We start from the raw sequence: 25,337 nt of genomic DNA on the forward strand, positions 1-25,337 counted from the left end.
CCCATGGCGCAACCCCCACTCAGATGCGCTTCGGGCCAAGGCAGTGATTTGAGACAGTTTGATGGCCTTGCCAGCCGCGATGCACGGATACGCACGGTTGACCAGACCAGCTAAAGCGCCTGATAATATACTGTAAGCGAGCTATGCGGCAGAGAAGAGCGCGAACTGGGTGGCTTTGATGATATAAGCCTGAATACCTATAGCTACTATCCTGGGGAATCCTTGCAGAGCTTCTCTCGATGGGGCGTCTGTGGCCTCCAGAGCACGTAACATTGCGACGTGAGTAATTGGAGCAAATGTAATTCCTGAAACATTACGTATCGCAGGACTTAGCTAAATCAGGCGGCAGACATCAGCCAAAATGGCAAAGAGGAGGTATTTTATACATAGTATGGATGGTAGGGGATACTTTCAAGTACTGTATGTTGTCGGATTTGGTTTTCGGTTGCTCCAGAGAAATCAGTAGTGTACACAACTGGGAGGCAATTCTCAGGCCACCAATTAGGCGGCAAAACCCGGTCCTCCGTCAATATGAAGCGTCATAAAGTGCGGAGTATTCTTATCTCACGTTTGGGCAATCATACCTGCCTGGTTCAGTTACCAACCTGAAATAGTAAACAGTGTACGCCAGCAGGGATCTGGCCAACCAGAAAAGTTCCCGATGAACTCCATAATGCCAGATTATCATAGCGCTAATAGAGATATGTCTTGCTAGCTGCCATTTCCGCAAAAGGCAGGAATACTGGGGGCAGGCGCTCAGTGGGTGGGTGGGCTCTGAAACTTCGAGCGCGGCGAGAGGACTGAGCTGCCGTCAGTTTTGGAATGTCGCTGGGATTCCATAGCAGAAGGACCAATCAGCCTAATTACGTGTAGGCGAGCTTATGGAAGACCAATCATGATTCAGAGGAACAATTTGGCCGATGGCGTGGTATTGACTCGGTTAATGTGGAATGAAAGGTCAGGGCAGTTCGTATTCAGACCGAAATCTGGACGCCAGTGGGCTGAGCATTTCTGCCAGATGATCCAGCCATTGTGCGACCACACAAGATCGGGGTGGGTCGAAAGATGTGGAGTCAGTTAAGGAATTGTATTTGGCGATAGAAACCTGCGTGTTATGAAGAGGCCTTGAAACAGAACAGGGGATAGAAAATACAGCAGGAAAAGGATCAAAAATTGGAAAGAGGAAAGTTGGAGACAGGGGATCCCGTGACAGAGCAACAACAGTCACGAGCAGCTCCCCTGCGAGCTCGATTCCCATTTCTCTGCCGCTTTGCTCAATAGCAATTTTACAAGATTGGTTTTCCTGCCAGTTCTGTCAGTTCTACCAGTTCGAATCTTCTCATGGTCTTTAGTTGGACCAATTAGCCCCTCCTGACGATTTTCTCGTCGGAATCGAGGACCTGCTCGTAAGATCCTGCAGGGAAATCAATAACAGTTGACTAGAAAAAGACACTGGCTGATGTGATCGACCAGAGGAGCTATTTGTGTCTAAAGTCTCCCTTTGTCTACTGTAACACACCTGAATCCGTGTCCAAGTCTCCAGGTTATTCCTTCACGGTATTCTGATCCGTTCATCCGGTCCCCCTCGCGACTCCAGTATGCCCAGCTCATTCATTCGTCCACGATTGTCCACATCCGAGCCATGCTTCTGTTCTTTGGTTGGATAGCATGACTGATTGCGTTGCTCTAGGACTATCTCATAACGCGGATTGCAGTCCCGTGCGCAACTGCCTCACCTGATTTCACCTATTAATGCGTTTCGTGGCATTCGCTTGGAGAAACCTACACTCCTACTGCTTGTAAGGACACTATTCAAGAGGCTCTTGACAACATCTACTGAGACCGATAGGTTTATGAAAAGTCACAAAGCTAAATGTACGCCCAATTTAACTGGCTCGCACTCCTAGCACTTCCCGTTCACTCCAACTAACATCTAAGATTATTGCTGTATTGCAGGTGACTAGTGACATACTGTATGGACTGTGCTTTCGGCCTGCTGCTGAAAAGACTCATCTCGCGTTTACCATACGGCAAAGGCGGCAGTCAAAGGGATGTGTCACGTTATGAGCGCATTACAATCAGGTCCAGCCTAACTTCCTGACCATCTCTAGGCAAGGCTTGCATATACCCGCCTGATCACATGTCAGTCCTCCGTGAATACCGGCGCTTACTTGTTGGACAGAAGATCTGGGTGACAGTTCCTTGAGAACGGAGCGCATGATTGAAGTGGCTAGAAGAAGAGGACCCTACAAATCTTTTGTTGGCTAGGGCCTTCTTTTGGCCTCGGAATCTGACCGCAGCCTACAGTACATGCATTTTGAGCGATCAATAATTGACTAAATCGTTAAAAGCTATTGGCCAACATCCTCGACGGGATGATGAATTCACAAAGCCAATCTGATTGGAAATGTGTCTGTCGTACTGCCTTGCAGGAATCATTGAATGCACATACGTCATTGCATCTCACTGACTATACAATGCTCATATTGGGGATTGGTAACAGCACTCCAAGCCAAATGAGTTTCAGAGCCTTGAGCGATATATATCCCTTACATAAGTAGCTTTGGAGCTAAATAATACCTGTGTATATGCTCTGCTAGTTGAGGATATGCATGGGAGAGAATGAGCATACCAAGCTTGATTTATGGCCCGAAGATATCTGCACACGGACCGCGATAGTCTATGCTAACATGATGTCGGCTTAGTAAGTAACAGTAGTTACCATTAACTAGTTAATTAACTATCTTACTCTGGTTATTTACTGACTAGTACTTTTCTCTCATTTCGATGGCGGTAATAGCTTGACCTGGCTATGTTACTCCATTGAGGGGATCCGGCATAGCAGAACTGCCAAGATACAAGCACCGGTGCTTCCGATTAAACGATCAGAGACCCAACGTCCCAGAGGACTCGATCAGCTAACTACCTGTTCTTTAAAAAGATATGACCTGACCCACTGGAAAGATTAACCATCATCATGGCTTCGTTCCGCTTTGTTGACAGTACCGTGGGAAGCTTTTGCCTTTTGCCCCCCGGATGATGTGCTGCCCTACTATGGTGTCTCCCACTGGGGAGTGATGCATACGATCTCGCTTATGACAAAAATTAGAATGAATCTCCTATAATCAAGCCAGTAAGTGAGCTGTCCCTAAAATATCGGTACCAATCGTGTTTCTTTTCATCATACCGACCCGAAGTGACCGGATGGGAGGCCGTGCACGATAAAACAAAGCTTGTGTGTCCCTGTGAAATTCCATGAATCCGCATAGCTGATGTGTCTTACGTATAGACATACAGAATTGACCAAACTTAACTATCATCCAACCTCGAAAACGCCAACATCCATCAGAACTCTAAATCGAAGGGTGCCATTCAGCGACAGAACGTTCGATCATTTCCAACCCAGCCAGATGAGCCTGTTTCTGCAAGCGAATATAAAGCCCAGGCCATCATAACAACTCAATGAAATGCATAGCTCCTGCAATGGTCAGGGATGAGCTCTGTAAGCTTTGTTGCATCTATGAGTAACAGACTTGAGTTGGCGTTGGAACTAATATATATACTATGCGATCTAGAGCTTCCCTAACCCGCACAGCGTACGCCTCCCACTCAGTTACTACACAACAGCTCCTCAGCTCTCACAAACCTATAAGCTTCCGGAAATTTCAACTTCCTCCCCCTCCACCACCCTGCTGTAGTCATAGTCAGTGTGTCACCGGCATATCTGATATCAAGCGGAAGAGTGATGCAATGATAACATAAGGTCCTAGTCTGTTTATTCGACCGGTGCGCGCACAGACAAACATCCGGAGCCTTGAAAAGCTGTTAAACGTTACCAAGGAGCACTGCAGCAAACGGCTACTACTAGACTCGTCGCCTTAAGGCTACAGTGGCGCGAACAGCTTTCTTCAAGATCTAGATTGCCACTGATCCCTGCGGTGTATCCGAGCCTCTTACGTGTAAAATAGGACTAAGCGCAGCTATAGTATCCCCAGTGACGCTTAGCGCGTTAATAGCTCTGTTGTCTATCTTCATTAGATGGTCTAGATCTATGTGCTGATCCTTAAGATAATCTCATTTCATGCATGGTCTGGGATCCCTTACCTCGGCCCATCTTACCCTTGTCCCCATCAATGTAACGAATGATGTTATTATAGATGCTCATCTTACCACTGGATCTCCATTTAAGAGCCTACTATGTAGAGTAATATTGTGTAGACTGCCTTGGATACAGTGCATGTGTGTAAGGAGCCGTGACGCCCTTTCATGCAGGATGGACATCCTGCATTTCATTTTCGCTAATCTCCTTGCGCTTATTAATCTGATTCTTCATTCATTATATGCGTTCTTCAATCATATAAGCTGGAGAGCAATAAAGAAGCAACAAAAAGCCAGGTGGAATTTGCATATGGACAGATTAGATTACTACTCCGTCACGGGAGCTTCAACAAAGTAAAGGGCGTATTGAAGGTAACTACGTGCTTCGAAAGGGGATATACCTTGAAGGCAGTATTTCAGGAGTGGCTGGGTAGAAATTGTATGATTTAAGGTGCATATTATCTTAATATGTGTATATTACTAGTCACCAAGACACGCAGTCACATATATTGACCTCCTATTCTCAAGTGGGGGAAGCTAATTGAGTTAACAACATCAACTTCATAGATTACACATAATCACGCATTCTGGATATCATAGACAGGCATATGAAGGAAGCAAAAACATGCGGAATATTATATGTACCGAAGAAAAAGCAAAACGCTCAGCCCGCTCTCGGGCGCGGACCAGTAATGGCGAAGAAGTCCAACGGTTTCACGGTGAACGCGCCATTATAATTGTTACCCGCACCATCAGTGACATAGTTCTTGTCAGCGAGTTCGAACTCGACATCCTTGAGGATGCTGACGAGGGTGAAGTACGACCATTCCCAGGCATATTTCTTTCCGATGCAAACACGCTTGCCGTTACCGAAGCCCTTCTTTACCGCGGAGGGTAGCTTTTCGTATGCTTCGCCCATCATGCGCTCCGGCTTGAATGCGTCGGGGTCTTCGAAGACGGCGGGGTCGCGGTTGACACCGTATAGGACTGCGATGAGAGCCTGCTTGCGCGGCACTTCGTACTCGCCGCCGGCGAGTAGTACTGGACCGTCCTGGTCTTGAATGGCTTCGCGGTTGAAGCCGGGGGCTGGGGCGGCAAGGCGCATGGTTTCTTGGGCAATGGCAAGGCAGTAAGGGAGGCGGGAGAGGTGCTCGTGTTCGATCTTCGCACCGGGGCCGCCGACAACAGCGTCAATCTCCTCCCGGGCGCGTTTGATCACATGCGGATTCTTCATGAGGTAGTAAAGGCCGAAGGCGACGAGGTTGGGGGCTGTCGCGCTGCCGATGAATACGTTGATGATCTCGTCAACGACTTGTTCGTCGTTTAGTCCTTCGCCGGTCTCGGGGTCCTTGCCCTCCATAAGAGCATACAGCATGTCCTTCTTGGCGGATGGGTGAGCGCGTCGGTATTCGACGCAACTGGCGGAGTAGTCGCGCAGAGTCTTGTTGTAAGCATTGAATTTGCGCTGGTAGAAAAGCCAGTTGACGAGTTTGAGCCGAGATGCTCGACGAACGGCCTCTGTAGTGGCATTCTCCATGGCTTTGATGAGAGACGGCTCTGGGCCTTCCAAGCAGTGTAGGCGCTGGTCGAAGAAGCAGAGCATGTTGGCCGCGTGGTTGAGGCGATCCAGGTCGTTGGTGACGCTGACGCGCTGGCGGGGGCCGGCGGTCCATTTCTTGATCAGATCTGTTGATACCTCCCGCATATCCGCGAAGACCTGGTCAACGGCCCCCGGTGTGAGCAGGGGCGCCATAATGCGATGAGCGACTCCCCACTGGCTCATTTCATTTTCATTTATCTTTGCCGTGAACAAGCTAGAGTGTACTGCTTCGCGAATTTCAATGATGGGGCCGGTCACACATTTCTGAAAGCGGGTCTCATCGCAGATCTCTTCAAGAAGGGCGGCTCCCGTGATCAAGACGATGTCTACACCTAGGATAGTGACTTTGCAGATGGGACCTGCGAAGCGAATCGGAAACACATCAGCGGTAGGACTGCGTGAGAAACACGAGAAGACTTACGGTACTTGGCCGCAAGTTTGTTGAATGAGTTCCAAGGGTTCGCAGCATTCACATCCTTCACGTTGCCGAGGAGGAACACCCCCGGGGGCTTGGGGATCGGTGACGGCATGGTTAAGAGATTTGGGGAGACAAAGGGATTAGAAGCAGAAGAGCAGTCAGAGCCCAGGACAGCAGTCCTAGCTTATATAGTCTAAACCCACCATTCCCAACGCGAACGTGCGCCCCTGCAGCCTTCTTCTCTCGCCCGTGCGACCTCCATCCAGGCGGTCGCTATTATGAATAGTCTGCACGAATGTGTGTGGCTGCAAATCTCATCTGAGCTGAATCTCGCCGAAGATCCCTCCGATAGTTGGCTGTCCGCTCCCTTGGGAGCTCCACCGTCGCAATCTCAGTGGTCCAGGCGTTCCATACGAGGAGCCGATCGCCGCACAGATCATGGTTCGTGGGGAACAGAGTGAGCTTCCTTGCTTGACGCGACGGCAGGAATGCCACTCACGGTGGACCAATTGTCAGCGGGACACTCGGAAAGTGGAAAAAGTTAAAACTTGAAAAGGGGCTGGCGGTGTACTGTCTAAGGGCATCGTTCTTCTCGGAGAGCCAATGAAGTCAGTGGTTGATTATGAAAGGAGATTCAGTCGAGAAGCAGAAGGACGAAAAGTGTTCTTAAAACAACACACAGATCAATGAATGGATTTGTTTACTCGATTGTCTGGTGCCGTCCCGGTACCCGAGGAGCTGATCCGATCTCCACTCTTCGGTCTTCCTCCATTGAATGCCAGTGCCAGAGATTGTGAGTGACATCCCTTGGTTTGGTGGCGTCGAGTGCCAGCGCTGACAGAAGCAAGAATTGACGTGAGGTTACACACGCTGGTTGTTGGTCAGGCATACCCAGCTGGCTGGATGGCAAAGCCGATCAATGAAGATGTGAACCCTCGCAGGCAATCACTCCCTTCCACTGACTCGATGGCATGCTTTTAGTCTCTTGGGGTTCTGCAGAATCGCGGCCTAAGTGGGCGCGAAAACTAGCCGAGATCGTCAGAGATAAGCCAATCCGGCAGAAGGAACAGCTGAACTGGGTGATGGTAGTGCTGGTGATTGGTAAGTGAGACAAGCCAAAGTTTTGAGAGGTGTCACTCTTCCCCGCCCGGGAAGACTCACTCGCGCGCAGCTCAGCTCGGCTGTTTCTTCCTCACCATCTCATCATCTCCATACCTGCAGAGTTTCTTTGAGATGACCTGGCAATACCATTCTGATCCCCAGAAAAATTTGTGGATGCACCATGATGGCGACCTGTCGGATAGAAAAGCCGAAAGAGCTCACCGATTACTTGCACTACATGGGAATACGGGGTCGGGGTCCTGATCGGCGCTATGACAGCACAACTAATGGATCAACATGCATTCGATAATTTAGCTCGCCTATGAAACCTGCATCTGACTGTCATCGCCAGCACTATTCATACATCTGGTCTATCAATCAAAAATGGCACCCGCCCAGTGGTATCTCAAACGAAAGTATCGCCATACAGGGGACTGTGAATGTTGAATAAAGAACCTCTTCTGTTTAACTCCTTCAAACACCATGCTCCAAGGAAATAGTCTATACCCATAATGTCATGCGTGGTTGATTGTGGTATCAATAAGACAATCTCAGCGCGTCGAACTCAAACATCAGCTGGCTGTCCATCAGGAGAAACGACTCGTACCGGAGGCCACGTTCGCGCTGGTACGCTTCGGACCACACGGGGACGCTACTGTTCCAAACGCTGCCATACCCCTCGAAAAGCCTGCGCCAGTAACAGGCCTCGGCTGCTTTGGTCAGGTACCGCTCGCGGAAGGTTCGCACGCTGTTGTTGGCAATCCGCTCCGCAAGACTGGGGTCGGCCAACAGAGGTTCGAGCTTGTCTGATAAGTCGCTGAAATCCCGCTCAACTTCGACATAGTTCTGCTGCGGCCCGTCTGGTACGAGAAGGTAGTGGTGGTGTTGGATATACTGCAGCTTATGCGCCACAATGACCGAGTTGCATGCTTGCCGGTACTTCAGTGACGCAGAATACGAGCGACCTGCATCACACATCCCAGTCAGTACAGATGCGGTCGGGCATCGCTAGCTTTAGGAGCAAAAGCTTACCTTCGACATGAGCGATGAACATATACTGACAATGATCCTCCATGGGTATTATGTTCGTCCTCTGATCCCAGTCGACCTGCTTCACATCCCCCCATGGTTGATCTCGCGCAGCTTCCATCAAGGCGCGGCGCAATTTGGGGGCGAAGCTAGGCTTTCCTCGCCAGACCAGCTGCGGTTTCTTCTCTGACCAAGGGATATCCGCGCGTTTGATACGGTTAACAACTTGGTCGTACGGCCCGATCGAATTCTGAATATTCTCCCAGGCCCAGAACCCGAAGTCAGGCATTAGCCAGACAGCCTCCTCCGTGGCGGATCGTGCCAAGGTCCACACAGGATGGTCGGAGTTTGTCACGTCTTCCACCTTGTCCTCCACGGAGAACACAAACTCGATATCTCGTTGCGAGGTACGATTGGCGTCGGCGACTAACGCCCGGTGAATTGAACTCAGTACGGCGACGATCTTACGTCGATGGTCTTCACCTTTGGACCGCGCCGCGACCACATAAAGCTCGCCGGCGTGGATAAACGCCCGCGCCATGCCATATGCTAGAGGAATCTCGTCCAAGTCATCCATAGCCAGCGCACCCTGAGACTTCCAAAAGCCCGTGGCGCGAACAACATCTTCGAAAAGACCGGGGAATGCATTCGTACACTGGGCACGATCAAGACCTTCATTGCTGCTGTCTCGAGCAGGTTGAAATTCCCATGCCGGACCTGGGGACAGTTGTTGCACCAGGCCCGGATGTGAACATGTCAGACAGCTGGCGCACTGGAAGGTGGTGGAGGTTTGACAGGCGCAGTGTCCGGCGGGGATCAACTGGGTCAACAGTGGGTGAACATAGTCGCGATCGGTATTGACGCAATACCAGATGATGATGATGCACAAAAAGCTCAGAAAGCCTGTGATGTAGAAGAGGCAGAGATGATAGCTTTGTCGAAGGCGCCAGCGAGAGCAACCGGAGAGCGCCATCGCGAAAGGGCAGACGAAGAGAGATGAAACTGGGTGGAAATGGATCGCATTGTAAGGGCAGTCGCACCCAGGTCAAGGGGAAGAGGTGGAGAAAGCGCCGAAGGGGACGGGCGCACTTTGATGGCGTCCATTGTGTGCGTAATATAGCTGAGCGGCAGTCGTCAGGGGAGTGTCGACCCTGAATGGGGCCGTGCATGGGGGAGAAAAGGCAAGAGAGTCGAGGGCAACATCAACGCATGACGCGGCGATCGCGAAGATTCCCTGGTTGTTCGTGGCTGAAACACTTGTCGCTGGCCGATCTTTCCCCGGTCGGTTGGCGGTACTCACATCCTGATCGCTCTTATTGGCTTAGAAACTCCCTACCCGTCGCCATCCCTTGGTGGTTTGATGGCCAGCTTCTATAAATTGCGATGTGATCAGTGCTAAGCCTTTCCCTCTCATTCATTCCCACATGTTTTATTTCCTTGGTACTCGCTATTAAAGTTGTTTTACTCTCCTGAAGCGAGAGAACTCTACCCCGGGGGCCTGGCCCCCAATCCCTTGATTCTGAGACAAGAAGTTGCACAGGGACTGGGCAAGTCACTTAGTAACAAGTCCCGCCTGAGGCGGTGCAGCTCTGCTTCCCGACAGCGTTTCCCTTCCCACGATGATCCCGATGATCACAAGCGGGCTGAACAACTTACCGGGAGGCTGCAAACGCCCGACCTGCCTCTCCTGACGTTACTTTGGCGACGCAACACTGGGCTCTGTCGTACATATTAGTGCAGTAGCCACGATGAACTATCTTATTGGCTTCGGCGCAAGTCATGAGCTGATGACTGCATGAGACCTTTTGTGTGGGGTTACTCAATCAGAGCCGCCATGAGCATGTGTCGCAACCGTTAACTGTAGGCTGTCAAGTTTTTAACTACCATGTGCAACCCTACCCCGTACTCCATATACTCTAACTGATATAGGGGCTATAGATAGATAATCTCTGAGACCCCAGCGCTAAGATACTGTGATCTGTGGGCTTTTCAGGGGATTTTTTTAAGGAGACGGACAGCCTCACAGTATCCTCTTCGCAAATCATGCCCATCCCAGTTTAAGCTCTACGATGATCGGGGGCTGTTGACAAAGTAGGTTCAGGCAATTGGATACGTTAGAAAATCTCCCCCCTTTGCGTGTGCCCGCAGCCTTGAGTTTCTACTATTCGACCGATATGCACCTAACTTCGACGGACTTGAGCTACGAATGCAAAAAGCGACGGAGACATCTCAATGGATTGCTCGCTTGCTCACTTCTCGTGTCCGCCAAGTCACAAGCTGACGTAACAACAATATCGATCCCAGCCTTTTGCAGCTCAACGCAACTCAGCTGGCCTTCTTGATTGATCTCTTTTTTCTCATCCACGGAAAGGGCCGTGGAGAAAGCACGTCGTGTTGCCCCAATCAACGGCTCCACTCTATCCCGCCTTGGTGGGGTCGCTACAAGACACCGTCCCCAGTCCGCGGCTTGCATCGCGGAATGACCTCCCAAGTCCATCGTCTAGCGTCCATTAGACTATCCAAGATTTGTGGCAGTTCGTCCGAGCCGATCTGTCGACTACTCCGTACGTTGCTAAGTATGTTGCTTAGGCGGGCAGTGTTTGTGCCCTGCCACTATCTATTCATTTGGAGCCTCATGAGCAAGGCTGGGGCACGCCTTTCCGAGGTTAACCGTCGCATAACAGTGTCATAGGATCAAGGCTATGGCAGAGCATTGCATCATATGCGGAGTTTACCCAGTGTTGACTTGGTGTGAAGGTTACTCACTCAGATCCTTTCGTCTATTAATAAAGATAGGCTAACTGAGCAGCACAAGGGATTTTCTGCTGACGATGCCGCGGCTACAACAGCAACAGGGCTGTAAAAGCTGTCTACAGGCGATAATTCTCCCACATGTGAATTTACTAACTGCTATACTAGTTCCCTTTATTCCGTTAGTTTCCCTTTCTAGTAGTTAGGCGATCTCCTGGCACCCAGGTTGCGGTCTACTAGATCGATCCACATCACCCTATCTGCTACATTTGCTTTGCGTACCATTAACAATGGACTGCATTATATTGTTCTCGGTGAGAACAACACCAACACTATATGGCCAAGTACAGCACACGGCAATCAAAATAACAATACCAAAAAAGATAGAAAGACTAAATATCAGAAACCAGAGCATACCCCTCCATAATCACATCCGGGAAAGAGGAATGAAGCCATGAAAGAAACAAATCCACAAAGGCATCAATATCCATCGTAGGTGCCGCGAAATATATTTTGAGTCCTTCGCGCGAGGTTTCGGTGACTTCTGGATGAATGGCTTTGAGGGACTGATGAAGGTAGGCAATGTCTTCATTCAGTATATCTTCGGCTGTGTCTGCTTTGTATTTCATTTCAATTGATGAGCATGTTTATCAGTACATGCCTTGCTTACCATGCTCACTACGTAAAATTCCTAGTATCTGGGGTTGATTCATTCATGACTCAAAGATAAGAACATCATAACTATGATATGCTATGATATACTAATGCATAGACTATAGTAATGCTGGACACCTACTATCAGCAAACTAAATAAGATAGTATGCAAGCAAGCAAGGACTATCTCCGCCACGATTTAGGCAACAATAGCTCGCATATTACGAATTATGGTACTGCCTACAGGTGTTGATATCGCACATGTGAATATCTTAGCAGATTACACTGTATTTCCACCAGGATCTGTTAGTTTAATTTATTTGGCTGGCCTTTATAACATCCATGTTTCACGGCGGATTTGGGGTCATATGTACAACTAATGACGGTGTATATTGTTCAATTTTTTTTTTTTTTTTTCTCGATGGAGCAACTGTGACTCAAATCTCCTTGAATATTTGATGAGCAAGCTTGAGACACAGTTGTTCAGAGAGAGCTTAGATAAAATCTTGAGTTGCTATCCCAGTAGTATAATTCTATACCTGTCGTCTTATATCTACCCCCGCTCGGGGAGGACGAGTGAGCGGGTGATATAACATGATCAGTTTTCTATGCTTCTCGATAGAGCTTAGCTACTAGAGCATTGGCCCCTGTATCCCTACTCAATCTAATGCTTATGATCGAACTGGTCCGCCACTTCATCAAGACAAGTCAAGCATGTTGCGAAGCTGGTCTCCCAGAACGCTAGTAAGAAATAGTTGATTAACTAATCGGCATAATTATGGATTGCCGATTAATAGTCAAACTACCTCATCAAATAGTTACATGAGCCTAGGCTTTTCGTTAGAAGATAAGGCCTGAAATTCTGCGAAGGTAGGAGTAAGTTGTTGGAGCTGCACGTCTCGGGCATTCTGGCTTCGTTTACCTCTCTTATGAATTGTCGCTACAGTAGATGGTACTGTTGAACATAATATTTTTGTAGTCCAATATTGCTCAAGAAAACTCCTCGCCGTTATAGCGACTTCAAATTCCGCGAAATATTCACTGCTCGTCCCACAATTGCTTAAACAAACTCCTCTCAACAAGCAGATCCCCCGGCTCCCCAGTCTCCACAACACAGCCATTTTGCATAATCACAACTTGATCAAAGTCCCGAATACATCTCAACCGATGCGTCACTGCAATTACGGTCGCATGTGTGAAATAGTCTTTGATGATCTGGAACATTAACCGCTCTGTAGTGACATCAACATTCCCACTGATTTCGTCAAGGACAAGTATCTTGGTTTCTCTCTTCCGGAGAAGCGCTCTCACTAGACTTAACAGCTGGAATTGGCCGCGTGAGAAAGTCGAAGTACTTATTTCAAGGTCTAGCGAATAAGGCTGCCCTGTACTTGGATCCATCCCTAGACCTACAGTTTCCAGAGCTGAGAGCATTGCATCGTCGCCGAATTTTTCTCCACTTGGATCGAGGTTGAATCGAAGTGTTCCTGGGAGGATGAGTGGATCTTGGGGTATAACGGTAAGTCGGGCCCGCAGAACGTCGCAGGGAACACCGCGCAGGTCCATCTCGTCAACGAACACAGAGCCCGCGATAGGTTCAAGAAGCTTAAATAGAAGAAGGATGAGCGAGCTTTTACCACTTCCGCTTCTACCGCAGACTGCTATTTTTTCTCCGGCTTGAATCGATAGAGTAATATCGCGCAGAATGCATTGATGAGGATTCTGGTGGGCGTCATAGCTTGCGTAGATATGATCGAGCCTGATCGAGCCACGAGATGGCCAGTCCTCCGCAGGCTGTTGTGTAAGCTCACTATTTGGGGCATCTTCCCTCGGAACAGTCTCTTCATAACTCTTAACGCGGGCGATCGCGCCAAGAGTCGTCTCCAATTGTGTCCACGAAGTAATGAGATACGATAAGCTGCTACTGAACCCCAAGATATTCAGCAAAGAAACTGCAATAGCTCCAGTATGAGCTGATGATCCTAGCGTAACCGCCACAGTGACAACAATGATCGCCAGACCCGCTGCCATGAGGTCGAGGACGAGGTTCAGCCAACGCTGGATACAAAACATAGTGTAATACGGTTGGATCGCCCTATCGACCAGTTGTCGACACCGCGCCGCCCATGCGGCTTGCCAGCCAAATGCACGGATAGTGTCCATGCCCGAGGCCGTCTCAAGGAAGTGTGTGTAGAGCGGGCTCTGTGCTTCGAGTTCCATGAGCCGTAGCTGACGTGAAGTCCGCAGGTAAAAGTTCTGCAGAGCGTAGAAAACAGTCATAACGAATGGCACCGTGATAGCGATATATTTGTTTCCTGCAGCGATGAGCATAACTTCGGCGATTAGCGTTCCAGCGCCGAAGATCGTCATGAGAAGTGCGCCCGATAGTTGGTTGTCGATTTGGGAAAGGTCTTGGCTGAATCTATTCAGGATGATTCCGCTGTCGTGCGTGGTGAAGAATGAATAGGATGCGTTCATGGTAGCCGTTAGAAGCTGTGTGTGTAAGCGGCGGGAGCTTTTCGCGACGAGGAAGATTATGAGGAATGTGATGCTGAGAATGGTGCCAACTAGCTGGATGAAAGCACAAATCCCGTATACCCCAAGGTAAACACCGAGGGAGTAGTTGAAGTCATTGTCGGACCAGTATTGGAGCCATAGAGTAGGGAATTTCGATCCGAATACCTGCACGACTATGAGGCCTAGGAAGCAAGCGGACGATCCCCAGCCCATTGAATTTACGTAGTATTTGTAGACAGACAAGTCTCCGAGACGGCGTGGTAAGTCCTGGCGGGACTCTATGAGCTTTGTCTCCGTCCCTGTGGTTATGGGAGTTCGTTCTTCGGTAGGTTTAACTTCGCTCCCACTCGGTATAGAAATAATGTTGTCTTGAAGCACTTCAGATGGGGATACTGATGTGGTTGTGCCATCGTGAAGGTTTATAATCGTATCAGGTGAGGTAACGCGCTCGGGATCACTGCAAGCAAGAACAACGGCAGCATTGTGGGCTTTGCATAATCCTTTAGGACCAAAAGCGCGATCAAAAACCTTCTTGGCTGTGATAACGTCTAATGCACTGAGTACGTCGTCGAGGACTAGGAGCTTTCTGCGCGAGTATAGGACCCGCGCTATTGCCAAGCGCTGCTTCTGCCCACCGCTAAGTGAAGTACCACCGGAGCCAACGCAAGTCCTGTCTCCTTCGGAGAAAGCAGAGATGTCTTCGTCAAGCGCACATGCGTGGAGAACAGTGGTATACCATTTCTCGTCAAAATAGGAAGGGCCAGTCACGCATTCCCTAACAGAGACACTTGGCAACCAGGGCTCTTGTGTACAGTAAGCTATGGCCACTGACTTTGAGTAAGACCCAGCGACGCAAGGTACTGCTCCTATGAGGCTTTTGAGTAGCGAAGACTTTCCAGAGCCGGTAGCCCCTGTGACGATTGCCAGCGTAGAGGAGTGTATCTCGACGTTCACGTTCGTCAAAATCGGTGTGGTTGAGTCCGGATATTTGAAGGCAGCATTGTGTACTGATAGACACTTGCCATTCACGGGGAGGGCTTCTAGCTCAAGCACGCTCGGTGAGAGCGCTTTGATTGGTACCTGATTCTCGTCACTGTGGCAGGAGATCTGGCCGGCCGCAACTTCGGGCAAATCAAGATAGTCCTGAATTCGCTTGAAGCAACCTAGAGCAACTCCCATCTGGGTTATTCCGTGAACAAAGACTTGTATAGGCTGAGTGACTAAAGCAATCAGGGCGAGTACGGTAAAGGAGTTTGCTGAAGTGACCACACCACTTCCGGAGACCATGGTGAAAATCGTAAACGTTAAAATAGGCCCGGCAATCTGTGGTATATTTGCTATAGGTGCCTATCAGTATGGAGTCATCGCTGGAGTGGATAAGAAGGACTTGTACCAACAACATTTCTCCACATTATAAGCATGCGGGCCCCCCGAGCACGTTCAAGCTCGGCGTTGCGAAGGTCACATATTCGCCGTGCTACAAAAGAAGAAAAACCGAGCAACTTGATGCTCCTAATCGAATTGAAAACAGATGCACTGATTGCAATACGCTCCTGGACAGCCTGGTTCCATATTTTCTGGCGTGGGGGTGACCGGGCGGCTACAACATAACTGAGGGACACGGCTGCCAAGGCACATCCAACCGATGCTAAGCATGCCCAACTTACTTGTCGTGCAAGGAAGAATATGGCAAGGCCGACCTCGATAGGCGAAGCAAAAAGGGCGTCTAATCGCAGCAAGCTGTTGCAGATAGTTTCTGTGTCGGTGCTCATCAACGTTAGCGCAGCTGAATTATTCACCGTAACAGTGTCAAGTCGTTGTATCTTCTCGTAGAGGGCAGTAACCAAAAGGCTTCGAATAACGGTGATGGCACGATTCAGCCCATGCATATATAGCGACGTCGTGGCCTGGACAGATATCTCTTCAGCTTGCTTCACGGCTCTGATCGGTAGACGAGTGTTGGAAGCGTACTGCCGTTCCCAGATAGATCAAGACTGTAGCTCCAACAAGCGCCCCTCCGACAGCATTGTCTTTAGTTGAAGCAGAGAGATATCGAATCACACAATTAAGAAATAACGGCTGCGCTATTTTGAGACCTATGAGACCAATTCGGGGGATTGCTGTCCACATCAAAGTTCGTCGAACGCAAGACAATGTTGTCAGCAGTAGCTTATGTTGGCCTCCATGGCGATCCTTCCGAGCTACATAGTCATTAAATACCTCGGTTCAGTTCATCTCAAGAAAGAGTAAGTAACATACTCGACAACCATTCCGACTCGAACTTGGCCTGCACTGCTTCAGCCGAGAGGTTGGAATCAATAGGGAAAAGATGGCTGCCATTCAACAGCCCGCGGGCCCCGCGGGCCAGCAAGGGATTTAGCCACCAGAAAATGACACGATTCACCATGCCCCCTAACTTTTCTGGAGAATAATCAACGAATTGAGGTTTCAAATATTTATGTTTCTCTTGCGACTCTGCTATGAGTAACAAGAAACGAACACCCAGGCCTGCAGTACATGTTCCTGCAATAGTAGAAGGAAATCGTAGCCATAATGTCCGGGCCTGTACACCATCAAACAATGTGCTAAGTAGAAGATAAAAACAAAGCAGATTGGAAGGCGAAACCGATCGTACGTGCTCCTTCCATGACAGAATCGGTATGCCGAGGGAGCATACAAATGATAGGGAGGCCGATGCAATGGTGAATTTATTGCGATACTGAGGAGACATTGCCCAGAGCATCAATAAAATAAGTTGGCTGCAGATCAAAGCGAGGCTCAGAATGATCTTCAAACAGATAGATACCTTGGCATGCTGATTTGATTCCAATGTGATCTTCCTGGATTGCCCAAGGAGCTGCAGTATCCTGCAGGCTACGGCTGGGAGAAAACATGCCGATAGGACGATGCCAAATATCACCTGCTCAAAGAGTAAGGTAAAGTCCAAGTAGGAGCAGCCATGAATTGGCGGCCCAAATGTCCTATCAGCTGCTGAGCTGCAAGAGCTTGCCATGTTAGTTGATGAACGATAGCCAATGTGTAGTTACCTTGTTATTCGTGAAAGTCAGAACATGCACGCCGACACAGTTCAACGACCTTAGTGTGGGGTTTTAAAGATGGGTTCACAAGCAATCTGATCAAAAGAAGAGAGGGGTTTTCCCTAGGCAACAGCAGAAGTGCGTCTGTATCTGACGCTAAGGCAACTAGTCGGTTAGTTTTATATTAAACCTTGCAGCTCCTTATCTGGGCTTGATTGCACCAGTCAGATACGTATTCCGTCTAGTCGGAAGAATCCCTGTCTGGGGTTACGACTGATGGCTGGTTGGGGAGTTAATCGTCTGGATTCATACCCAAAGATACATGAAAAAAAAAAAAAAAAAAAAAAAAAAGTATTGTACATGTGTATAGAGATTGGACGCTACCCTAATGAAATTTTCTGGATCCTATAAATATGATCTTATCTAGCATAAGTAGTCTGCGATTTCAAGACACCTATCTTTAGGTTATATTCGTGATAGATAGTATATGTATCTTCTAATAGCATTCTAGACTGTTTCATTCTCATATGTTAAGAGACTTTTTGAAAATAGGTAATGTGTCTATCGTATCATTATGCTTTATTATATTTGCAAACTTATAAATGCCTTCATAACTAGTGGAGACATGATAGTCAATAGTCTATCTCTCCAGTCTTCTCTGTGATTGCTGTGATATATCTGCCTACATTCTCAACATCGAGTCAATGAGCAATTGTTCATTTCCTCTTAATGAGCCTGGAGGCGGGGCGAAGTATTTTCGCTGCGACGTGGCGTGGCTCTGGGAATGCAATGGAAGCTTTCCAACAACCTTCCCTTTACAGAAACCCTTGGTACATCCACCCCTCTAGCATCCATAGCAGGACATGCTCCCACGTCACCATTTAACCTTGACCCTTCACGCAGCCCCCTCACCCCTAGCTGCCTCAGTCCTTGCGTACGCCTCCTCCAAATTCGCAAGCCGCTGCCTGATCGACTGCGGCTTTCGCTGATACGTGCACAGCGTCGCAACGAGGCACGCCGCCGCGATACCCGCACAGATGCGCATGTCGGTATTGAACGTGCTAACATAGACCTGGCGAACTAGAAGCTGCTGCTGCACTGGGAGCCGGGAGATCGCGGCGGGGGTCCGGTAGAATGCATCCAGTTGCTCGGGTGTGAGAACGCCGGCGAGCGAGTGCTGGACGTCTTTGTTGAAGACGATGAAGCCCGAGGCGATGCCGATGCTTCCGCCGAAAATGCGCAGTTGGGCGACGATTCCTTGGGCGACGGCTATAAAGGCGGTAGAGGTTAGCTTTTTTACTTGATATTTAGATGAGTATCAAGGGATATCTGCTCGACTACCGCAGCCGGATATACGCATTGGAGGATAAGTTTAAGGGACGCACGTACCATGATCCTGAAATTCAGCCTGCATCGTCGTAAGAAACGTGATTGTAGAGAGACTCAACCCGATTCCAAACCCCAGAATTGCTTCGAGTCCCCACTGCCTCGGTGCAGGGTCTACCGAGTCCGTCAGAGTCGAGAGCGAGGCACTCCCAATCACCATGAAAATGCTCGCCAGGTTCAGCGTCCAGAAGGCATTGTTTCGCTTCGCAGACGCGGCCCCGCCGATCGCAGAGCCGACGGCTGTGCCTGCCATCAACGGGAGGAGCAAAATCCCAGATGCGACTGCGTCCTTCACATTGACAATCTGTGCGCGCAGGGGGATGTTGACGATGGCCAGAAGCATGACAAATCCAGTCAGGATGGTGCTCCTGTTGCGGGCCCGTTAGTGGGGTGTTGTTCAGAATTCTCAGGGGATCGCTTCCAAAGAAACTCACACAAAGCCGGCGACCATGACACGGTTTGACAGTAGCCGGAACGGCAGTTGAGGCCGAATCTGCTTGAAATTCGGTTTGGATAAGATAACCCATTGCCAGTAGACAAGCGCTCCCCATGACAGTACGGAGATGATGAGGACGATAATGACCGGGGCGCTGTTCCACGCGTAGGCTCTGATGGCTGCTTCATTCAAGATGAAGACGAACAGGACAGATCCGACAAGTATGAGAAGTGCGCCGAGATAGTCAAGGTGTCGGAAACGAACATTCTTCGCGAAATGGAAATCGTTGGGCCACACGAGTAGCAGGGTGACCAGAGGAACAAACGCACATGGGCCGCTAGACAAGGTGATCAGACAGTTTTCTTCATCTGCATCTCTTAAGCTGTTTCAAGGACGTACTTTATCCAGAATCCCCAACGCCAGGTACGATAACTCGTCAGGGCGCCCCCGATCAACGGTCCGCTAATCCCAGCAAGAGCGACAACCACGCCGATGATGCCAGATATTGCGGGGAGTAACGGAGGGGGGCTGATCTCGGGTAAAATAATCATGGCCATCGCGTACAGCCCCGATCCGCCGATTCCCTGCATCGCACGGAAGCCGATGAGCTGGCTCATATTCTTCGACGCGGCACATCCCATCGACGCGCCGAGGAAGATCAGGAAGCACATGCACAAGAGGAATTTCCGGCCAATGACATCAGATGATCTTGCCATGAAAACGGCGCATCCTGATTTGGTATTACTTGAAGATGTCCGGAGAAGAGAAGAGCAAGAAGTGAATATTCACCGACATAGGACAGGGTGTACGCCAGGACGATCCACGAGCAAGTTTTGAAACCATCGAATTCGTCAGAAATGGTGTATAGCATGGTCGAAATAATGGTGGTATCCATCAAAGACAAAAACAGTCCGATGGCGATGCTGCGGGAACTCATGGTCAGTGCTCCGTCACTCAGGCCGCGGGCGAAGCTTCTCTTGCACTTCTCTTGCAGTCTCACCAAAGAAGAATAATCACCAGCCTCCATGTTGCAATTTTCGGGCGTGTTATCTCAAAGGAAGGGGAAACATCTTCGCTGGTAGCCGTGGCCACCTCAGAACCCATAATGTTTACCCAAGAAATGGTAAATCGATGTAGAAGGGAATCAACACGGACAGATACAGGCACAGTGCGATATATTGAGGCTGGCGCAAAGGTGGTGCCTAGACAAGGCTTCAGCCCTACTTAAGTGCTCTAACTGCTAAGCTCAATGTCTGGGACACCCTCCTCGCTAACAAGCAGCAGTGATTGGTGCTGTCGTGAGGGGAAAACCCAACCCACGCGTTCCTTCGGCCAGGTGTCGGCTGCGGAGATGGACCCTTCCTAGTGTGGGCTGCCCGGCGTGACTGTGTCAGGTGCCAGGCTACTTATCCTCATATAATCTGATTTGGCATTTGGCCTATCCGGGGACGGCGCTACTTGCATGCCCAAAATCGCTAGCTCCGCCGATGGACGTGTCGGACGTGCACCAAGCGGTGTCAGCCTCATGCGTCCGAAGAAGCCTATACAGACCGACGGCGAGGTACACGTATACTATGACTTATATGTTCCAGGTTGCTTCAGACACCATAAGGCAGTACTTATCCAGGAGAGGCAAGACCTGGCCTGAAACTAAAAAAACGAACGGTTCAACGAACAAAACCGAGAATATCAGTTCTAGCACTATGCCTGCAACCCCACATATTATCCTGCTTCTGGGTGCTACCCTGCAGCAACGCGATGCAGCCACGGTTCTGATCGACGTGTACGGTATGCAAACCGACATCGCCGCCCTCAGCATCTCGTTCAATGGCTTCTACAGGACCATTGCAAATTATTCAGGATGAGGAGATTGATCTGGAGGATAGTCTGAACCAAGCCATGAACGATGCCATCGCCCCTAGGCGTGGTATTCATGTGCTATCCGTTCGTTAATGAGGGGTGAGTTAGCAGTAAGTCCTGGATCACTTTTCTAGGAAACGAGACTCAACTAGGTATCCCGGTCTTTGTCAATGCTGGGACATCGGAAGTCCTTTATGATGCCATCATGAAATTTGCTGAGAGCCTGAGGAAGAATGGTAATGAGGTTGAAGTGCTCGAAACTCCTAACGCAGCCAATGTTCCTTATCGGCTGGGTAAGAATTGGAACCTGGAAGACGCTCAGGCTATTTGCTTGGCGACTATGACGAAATTTCTCGAGAAAACCGGTATTTGAGTGAGCAGCTATAGATATACCTCTTCTCGAAGTGCTCAGGATAGACCCGTCGTCGACTGATCGAAAAATGTTATGTACATAAGCTAGAAAACTTGGTGCAATACCTTATATCCCCAGTCATATATAATATTTGCAACTTCGGAAACTGCAAAGTGCATTTTTCGAATTGCTTGAATTAAGACACAAAATTATGGGAAACAACGTATATTCGTCTGACACACACACACACATCTCCGTAGCTTGACTAGATTGTGAGTCTGAGCGCACCATTTTTATCGTCTCAAGGAAAAGTGAACAGTGCCGAAGACCTGTGATCTTCGACTTCTCCACCACATACTGAGACCGAAACATTTACATACATCTATGTAGACAATACAGTCTCCACACATGAAGAACTCATTACTTGGGCACAGTTCACAAGTAAACAAGTTTGATGGGGCATCATTGCACTCCATGCCGGGGGGTGGGGGGATCATCGCGCGGCTGCGGTTCGCCATACTCTTCCCCGTTACTGTTCTTTGCAAATCTCAACGTCCATTGACCTTCAGGTAACTTCCAAGAAAAGAAATAGTAGGTGTTTGCTATATACATAAAGGCAGATAAATCCACATACTGCCACTACACCGCTTCAAGTGAAGACACAGAAAGGCTAACTACTAAAGACCTTGCAACGCCATTGCCTCATTCAATCTCTTCACGAATACTTGAACATAGTCCGGTCCCAAGACGTTAGCATGATCACCTGGAACATGATTCAATTCAACCTTCTGACTTGAAAAGTTATCCCAAGCAGCTAGGCGTTTCTTCCACTCTTCAGCTGTAACATTCAGAAACTCCAATGGAGTGCAATGAAAGACATTCATGTGAGCGTTCACAATTCCATTCGGCTCATATTCTCTACCAATTTCCTGTAGGCTGAACGTGACGTTAATCCACTGCTCGAGGCCGCCTTTATTTAAACCCAATGCAAGGAGCTGAGCAGGATCGACTTCCTCGATTACTCTGGCCAAGGCTTCCTGCTTGGGGAGTCCAGAGAGCTCCATGATGAGAGACCGGTATGAATCGAGAGAGAGAAGGCCGAGAAAGTAGGAGATACTAAGCAGGCAGTCGGTCCATGTAACTCTTTTCAGGATTGGACTAACATATGGTGGACGGTTAAGGCAAGCTAAGTATTGAACTTGATCGCCTTGTTTCTCGAGGTACTTGGCAAGTTCGAATGCTAGCATCGTTCCGTAGGAGTATCTGAGGATAGCATAAGGGCCGTGCGGTTGGAGCTTCTTCATTGCGGAGTGGTAGGTGCGGATGCATTCGTCGATGCTGGTGAAATATGGCTCCTTGTGGTGGAATCCGCGGGCCCGGAATGCGTACACGGGTCGGTCTGTGATGAGCTTTGCCATGTTGATGAATATGAGGGCTTCGCCTGCGGCGGGGTGTATGAGCCATAGGGGTGTTTTGTTGCCGTTGGGCTGGAGCTTGACAGCTGGGATGTATTGGTGGTGATGTTGGCATGTTTCAGATAAACCACGGACGGTGTTGTGGGCCATCATCGTGGCGAGGGGGATTGGCTCATTTAGTGACAGTTTTGATCGCAGGCCATGTTGAAGCCGGATAAGCGTTAATGAGGTAAGGCCAAGCTCGAAAAGGTCGGTGTCGATTCCGATGTCTTCTTGAGGTAGGGATAGGAGTTCTGCTAATTCTTCCACGATTGCTTGCTCGGTTGGGGACCCGGGTGGTCTAGATATCGATCGTCGATGCCTCTTGATCATGTCTCTGTTACTAGCTTCTTCCATTTTGTAGTGGCCACTTGCAACTTCCCGCTGCAGGTTAGAACGGGGAAGCTTCCCCAGGGATGTGCGTCTTATACTTTGTAGAGGCAGGATATACGGGCGGACATTTGTTATCATTGTGATGCGGTGCGTTATCGCAGTCATCGTCTCATACCTAGCTTTGACATCTCTAACGCAATAGCTATGCTGGTAGATGACGCAAGGTCTCTCTGTGTCTGCATCCCTGGGACGGAATGGAAAGCATATCACACAGTCGGAAACAATTCCCGGTATGTTTGCGTCCTCTATAGCGGCTTCTAACTGCTGCGGAGCATATTTGACGCCGTTAACAGTGATCAATTCTTTCGTCCTCCCGGACAGATTGATTCTGCCATCTGTGTCTATGTAACCTGTATCCCCGGTTCGAAACCAGCCATCTGGACTGAAAGCTTCGCTGGTGGCTGTTTGGTTGTTGTAGTAACCAGAAAATACAAGCGGGCCTTTGAGTTCCAAGTGCCCTACTTCTCCTGGACACGCGAGAATGCTATCCGTCGCTATGGAGACGATTCGTGCCTCAACTCCAATAATACATCTGCCTAAAGCAGCAAACTCGTTGTCGTTGCAAGTGTCATATGCAGGAAAGTCCATACTATAGATGCACCCTGCACACGTCTCAGTCATGCCGAATCCAGGGACGATGACATTTTCAGGTGCGCCGTGCTGGGCCAGCAATCGCGACACTTTTGCACCGGTACTAACAACAACAGCCTCCCCGCCGGACACAATGTATCGCAGACATTTCAAGTCAAAGCGAGATCCATTTTTCCCTCGGGAGGCTTCCAAATACCGGCCAACATCGGCGAGGAAGAAATTGGGCGCGAATGTTCTAGCTACCCGATGACGACTTATGAGGTCGAGGAACAAGGCTGGGCGAGAAATGATCTCGTTGGGTGGGACGTGAACTTGATCGTACCCGACAAAGAGTGCATGGAGATGAATCTCGATTAAACTTCCGACGTGGTCGAGGCGAATCCAATTCAAGAATGAGTGGCCAGTGTCATCAACGCGCAAGGACTGGCTTTTGCCTTGAAGGGAAGCCAAGATCTGATTATGCGTTAGGGACACAGCTTTTGGCAGACCAGTACTTCCAGATGTGAGCATCATCAAAGCCGGACTGCAGCCATCGCAGCCAATTGGTACTCTAGAACTAGTTTCTGTAATAGCGGCAAAGTCGGCTGGTGAGTCGTTCAATGATTCTATAGTCACCGTGCGCAAAGGAGACTTTCTTGGAAACAAGTCTTGGAGGCTTTTTCGAGTGAGACAGATAGGACTCTCGAACATCTCGCTTAAGTGACAGAGGTGTCTTATCCGGTGATCTTCACACCGAGGTAGAGCGGTAGACATTGCAGGGATGTAACCTGCATATAAGGTAGACCAGAACCATATGATATTGTCCAGATGGTCCTCAAAGTGAAGTAGTATGACAGGAGACTTGATATCGCACTGCAGCCGGCGCAGTTGTATAGCATTGGACGCAGCCAATGAGTCGAGCTCTGTGTACTTCAATCTCGTGGAGGAGCCGATCCCTGAAAGGCCAGAAGAATAAGAACAGACACCACGAAGCCCCTGGTTATCTGCTGCTCTGCGGAGAATGTCTAGTAAGGAGCCCAAAGTCATAATGTGAGCAAATATTGTGAATAATGAAATCAGGGCTCGAATGAAATCAAAGAGATATGACAAAGATTGGTGCTAGAATTGAGAAGAAAAGAAGGGTCTGATGCCGTTATCTGCGAGTTCTGGAATTATGCATCGAGATGTGCTATTTTATACTTCTCAAGATACAGACAAATATAAAGAAACAAACATTTTCTAATTTTATCTTGCTTGCGAATAAACCGCACGGAAGATGACATCGCTGGAACCGGAACGCGGTCTGAAAAGAAGAGCAAGCAGGGTTTTACTGGAGAGTAGGTGACGATCTGCCTTCCATGCTGCTTGACCTTGTGTAGCCAAAGTATCGCATCGGAGAACCTACCCAGGAAGGCGATTACGCACATCATCAGATCAATCTCTGTTTGCCTGGAGAGCAGCGTCACTGGTCCACGGGATGAGATTACAGTCTCCGTATTAACTCGGCGTTGGCAAATGCCGAGATGAAAACGATATCATGGACAGGTGCGCTTTTCTTGTCTCCTAATTGATTCTATTCGCACCTTCCTCTTACTTGTTCCCAACTTGGATGTGGGACAACGGATTGCAGCAGCGAGGGACGATCGTCGATCCATCCATTGATACTATAGGAAGCATTGG

At 49.1% G+C, this 25,337-nt stretch overlaps 7 protein-coding genes across 7 annotated transcripts; 1 reads left to right on the top strand and 6 right to left on the bottom strand.

Moving 5' to 3' along the window:
• Positions 1 to 4,762: 4,762 nt before the first annotated feature.
• BO83DRAFT_319686 (putative cytochrome P450) lies at positions 4,763 to 6,228 on the bottom strand (the record flags this gene model as incomplete). Its single annotated transcript, XM_025527787.1, has 2 exons — positions 4,763 to 6,057; positions 6,120 to 6,228. 2 exons carry the CDS (start codon positions 6,226 to 6,228, stop codon positions 4,763 to 4,765), a joined length of 1,404 nt encoding a protein of 467 aa, XP_025385110.1.
• A 1,305-nt stretch (positions 6,229 to 7,533) lies between these two features.
• Positions 7,534 to 9,450, bottom strand: BO83DRAFT_381007 (uncharacterized protein). Its single transcript, XM_025531886.1, has 2 exons — positions 8,250 to 9,450; positions 7,534 to 8,182 (listed from the first exon to the last, which is right to left on the bottom strand). Exons 1-2 carry the CDS (start codon positions 9,217 to 9,219, stop codon positions 7,755 to 7,757), a joined length of 1,398 nt encoding a protein of 465 aa, XP_025385111.1. The 5' UTR covers positions 9,220 to 9,450; the 3' UTR covers positions 7,534 to 7,754.
• A 1,827-nt stretch (positions 9,451 to 11,277) lies between these two features.
• Positions 11,278 to 11,587, bottom strand: BO83DRAFT_297117 (uncharacterized protein; the record flags this gene model as incomplete). The annotated part of the gene is made up of 2 exons (XM_025527118.1): positions 11,278 to 11,329; positions 11,415 to 11,587. Coding segments are annotated over 2 exons (225 nt in total), but the record flags the coding sequence as incomplete, so codon positions are not given.
• A 1,052-nt stretch (positions 11,588 to 12,639) lies between these two features.
• BO83DRAFT_410499 (P-loop containing nucleoside triphosphate hydrolase protein) lies at positions 12,640 to 17,299 on the bottom strand. Its single transcript, XM_025534222.1, has 4 exons — positions 16,428 to 17,299; positions 16,140 to 16,369; positions 15,562 to 16,075; positions 12,640 to 15,505 (listed from the first exon to the last, which is right to left on the bottom strand). Exons 1-4 carry the CDS (start codon positions 17,179 to 17,181, stop codon positions 12,690 to 12,692), a joined length of 4,314 nt encoding a protein of 1,437 aa, XP_025385113.1. The 5' UTR covers positions 17,182 to 17,299; the 3' UTR covers positions 12,640 to 12,689.
• A 474-nt stretch (positions 17,300 to 17,773) lies between these two features.
• Positions 17,774 to 20,145, bottom strand: BO83DRAFT_381010 (MFS general substrate transporter). The gene is made up of 5 exons (XM_025531887.1): positions 19,818 to 20,145; positions 19,428 to 19,758; positions 19,027 to 19,365; positions 18,596 to 18,960; positions 17,774 to 18,475 (listed from the first exon to the last, which is right to left on the bottom strand). The coding sequence occupies exons 1-5, from the start codon at positions 20,053 to 20,055 to the stop codon at positions 18,102 to 18,104; spliced, it is 1,647 nt and encodes a 548-aa protein (XP_025385114.1). The 5' UTR covers positions 20,056 to 20,145; the 3' UTR covers positions 17,774 to 18,101.
• Positions 20,146 to 20,731: 586 nt separating this feature from the next.
• On the top strand, positions 20,732 to 21,261 carry BO83DRAFT_429994 (uncharacterized protein; the record flags this gene model as incomplete). Its single annotated transcript, XM_025535495.1, has 3 exons — positions 20,732 to 20,816; positions 20,869 to 20,955; positions 21,023 to 21,261. The coding sequence occupies 3 exons, from the start codon at positions 20,732 to 20,734 to the stop codon at positions 21,259 to 21,261; spliced, it is 411 nt and encodes a 136-aa protein (XP_025385115.1).
• Positions 21,262 to 21,917: 656 nt separating this feature from the next.
• Positions 21,918 to 24,704, bottom strand: BO83DRAFT_451954 (non-ribosomal peptide synthetase; the record flags this gene model as incomplete). The annotated part of the gene is made up of 1 exon (XM_025536850.1): positions 21,918 to 24,704. One exon carries the CDS (start codon positions 24,702 to 24,704, stop codon positions 21,918 to 21,920), a length of 2,787 nt encoding a protein of 928 aa, XP_025385116.1.
• Positions 24,705 to 25,337: the final 633 nt, after the last annotated feature.

This window comes from Aspergillus eucalypticola (genome assembly GCF_003184535.1).
Source record: "Aspergillus eucalypticola CBS 122712 chromosome Unknown BO83scaffold_24, whole genome shotgun sequence".
NCBI lineage: Eukaryota > Fungi > Ascomycota > Eurotiomycetes > Eurotiales > Aspergillaceae > Aspergillus > Aspergillus eucalypticola.

Excerpts from the sequence above, each read along its gene's own strand:
- BO83DRAFT_381007 (XM_025531886.1), bottom strand. The coding sequence starts at position 9,219 with ATGGCGCTCTCCGGTTGCTCTCGCTGGCGCCTTCGACAAAGCTATCAT. Across the intron at positions 8,183-8,249 it reads GTTCATCGCTCATGTCGAAG|GTCGCTCGTATTCTGCGTCA; the intron begins GTAAGCTTTTGC and ends TGTGTGATGCAG.
- BO83DRAFT_410499 (XM_025534222.1), bottom strand. The coding sequence starts at position 17,181 with ATGGCAAGCTCTTGCAGCTCAGCAGCTGATAGGACATTTGGGCCGCCA. Across the intron at positions 16,370-16,427 it reads CGAGTCGGAATGGTTGTCGA|CTCGGAAGGATCGCCATGGA; the intron begins GTATGTTACTTA and ends ATGACTATGTAG. Across the intron at positions 15,506-15,561 it reads AATGTGGAGAAATGTTGTTG|CAAATATACCACAGATTGCC; the intron begins GTACAAGTCCTT and ends AGGCACCTATAG.
- BO83DRAFT_381010 (XM_025531887.1), bottom strand. The coding sequence starts at position 20,055 with ATGGAGGCTGGTGATTATTCTTCTTTGGTGAGACTGCAAGAGAAGTGC. Across the intron at positions 19,759-19,817 it reads GTACACCCTGTCCTATGTCG|GATGCGCCGTTTTCATGGCA; the intron begins GTGAATATTCAC and ends ATACCAAATCAG. Across the intron at positions 18,476-18,595 it reads GGCTGAATTTCAGGATCATG|CCGTCGCCCAAGGAATCGTC; the intron begins GTACGTGCGTCC and ends CCGCCTTTATAG.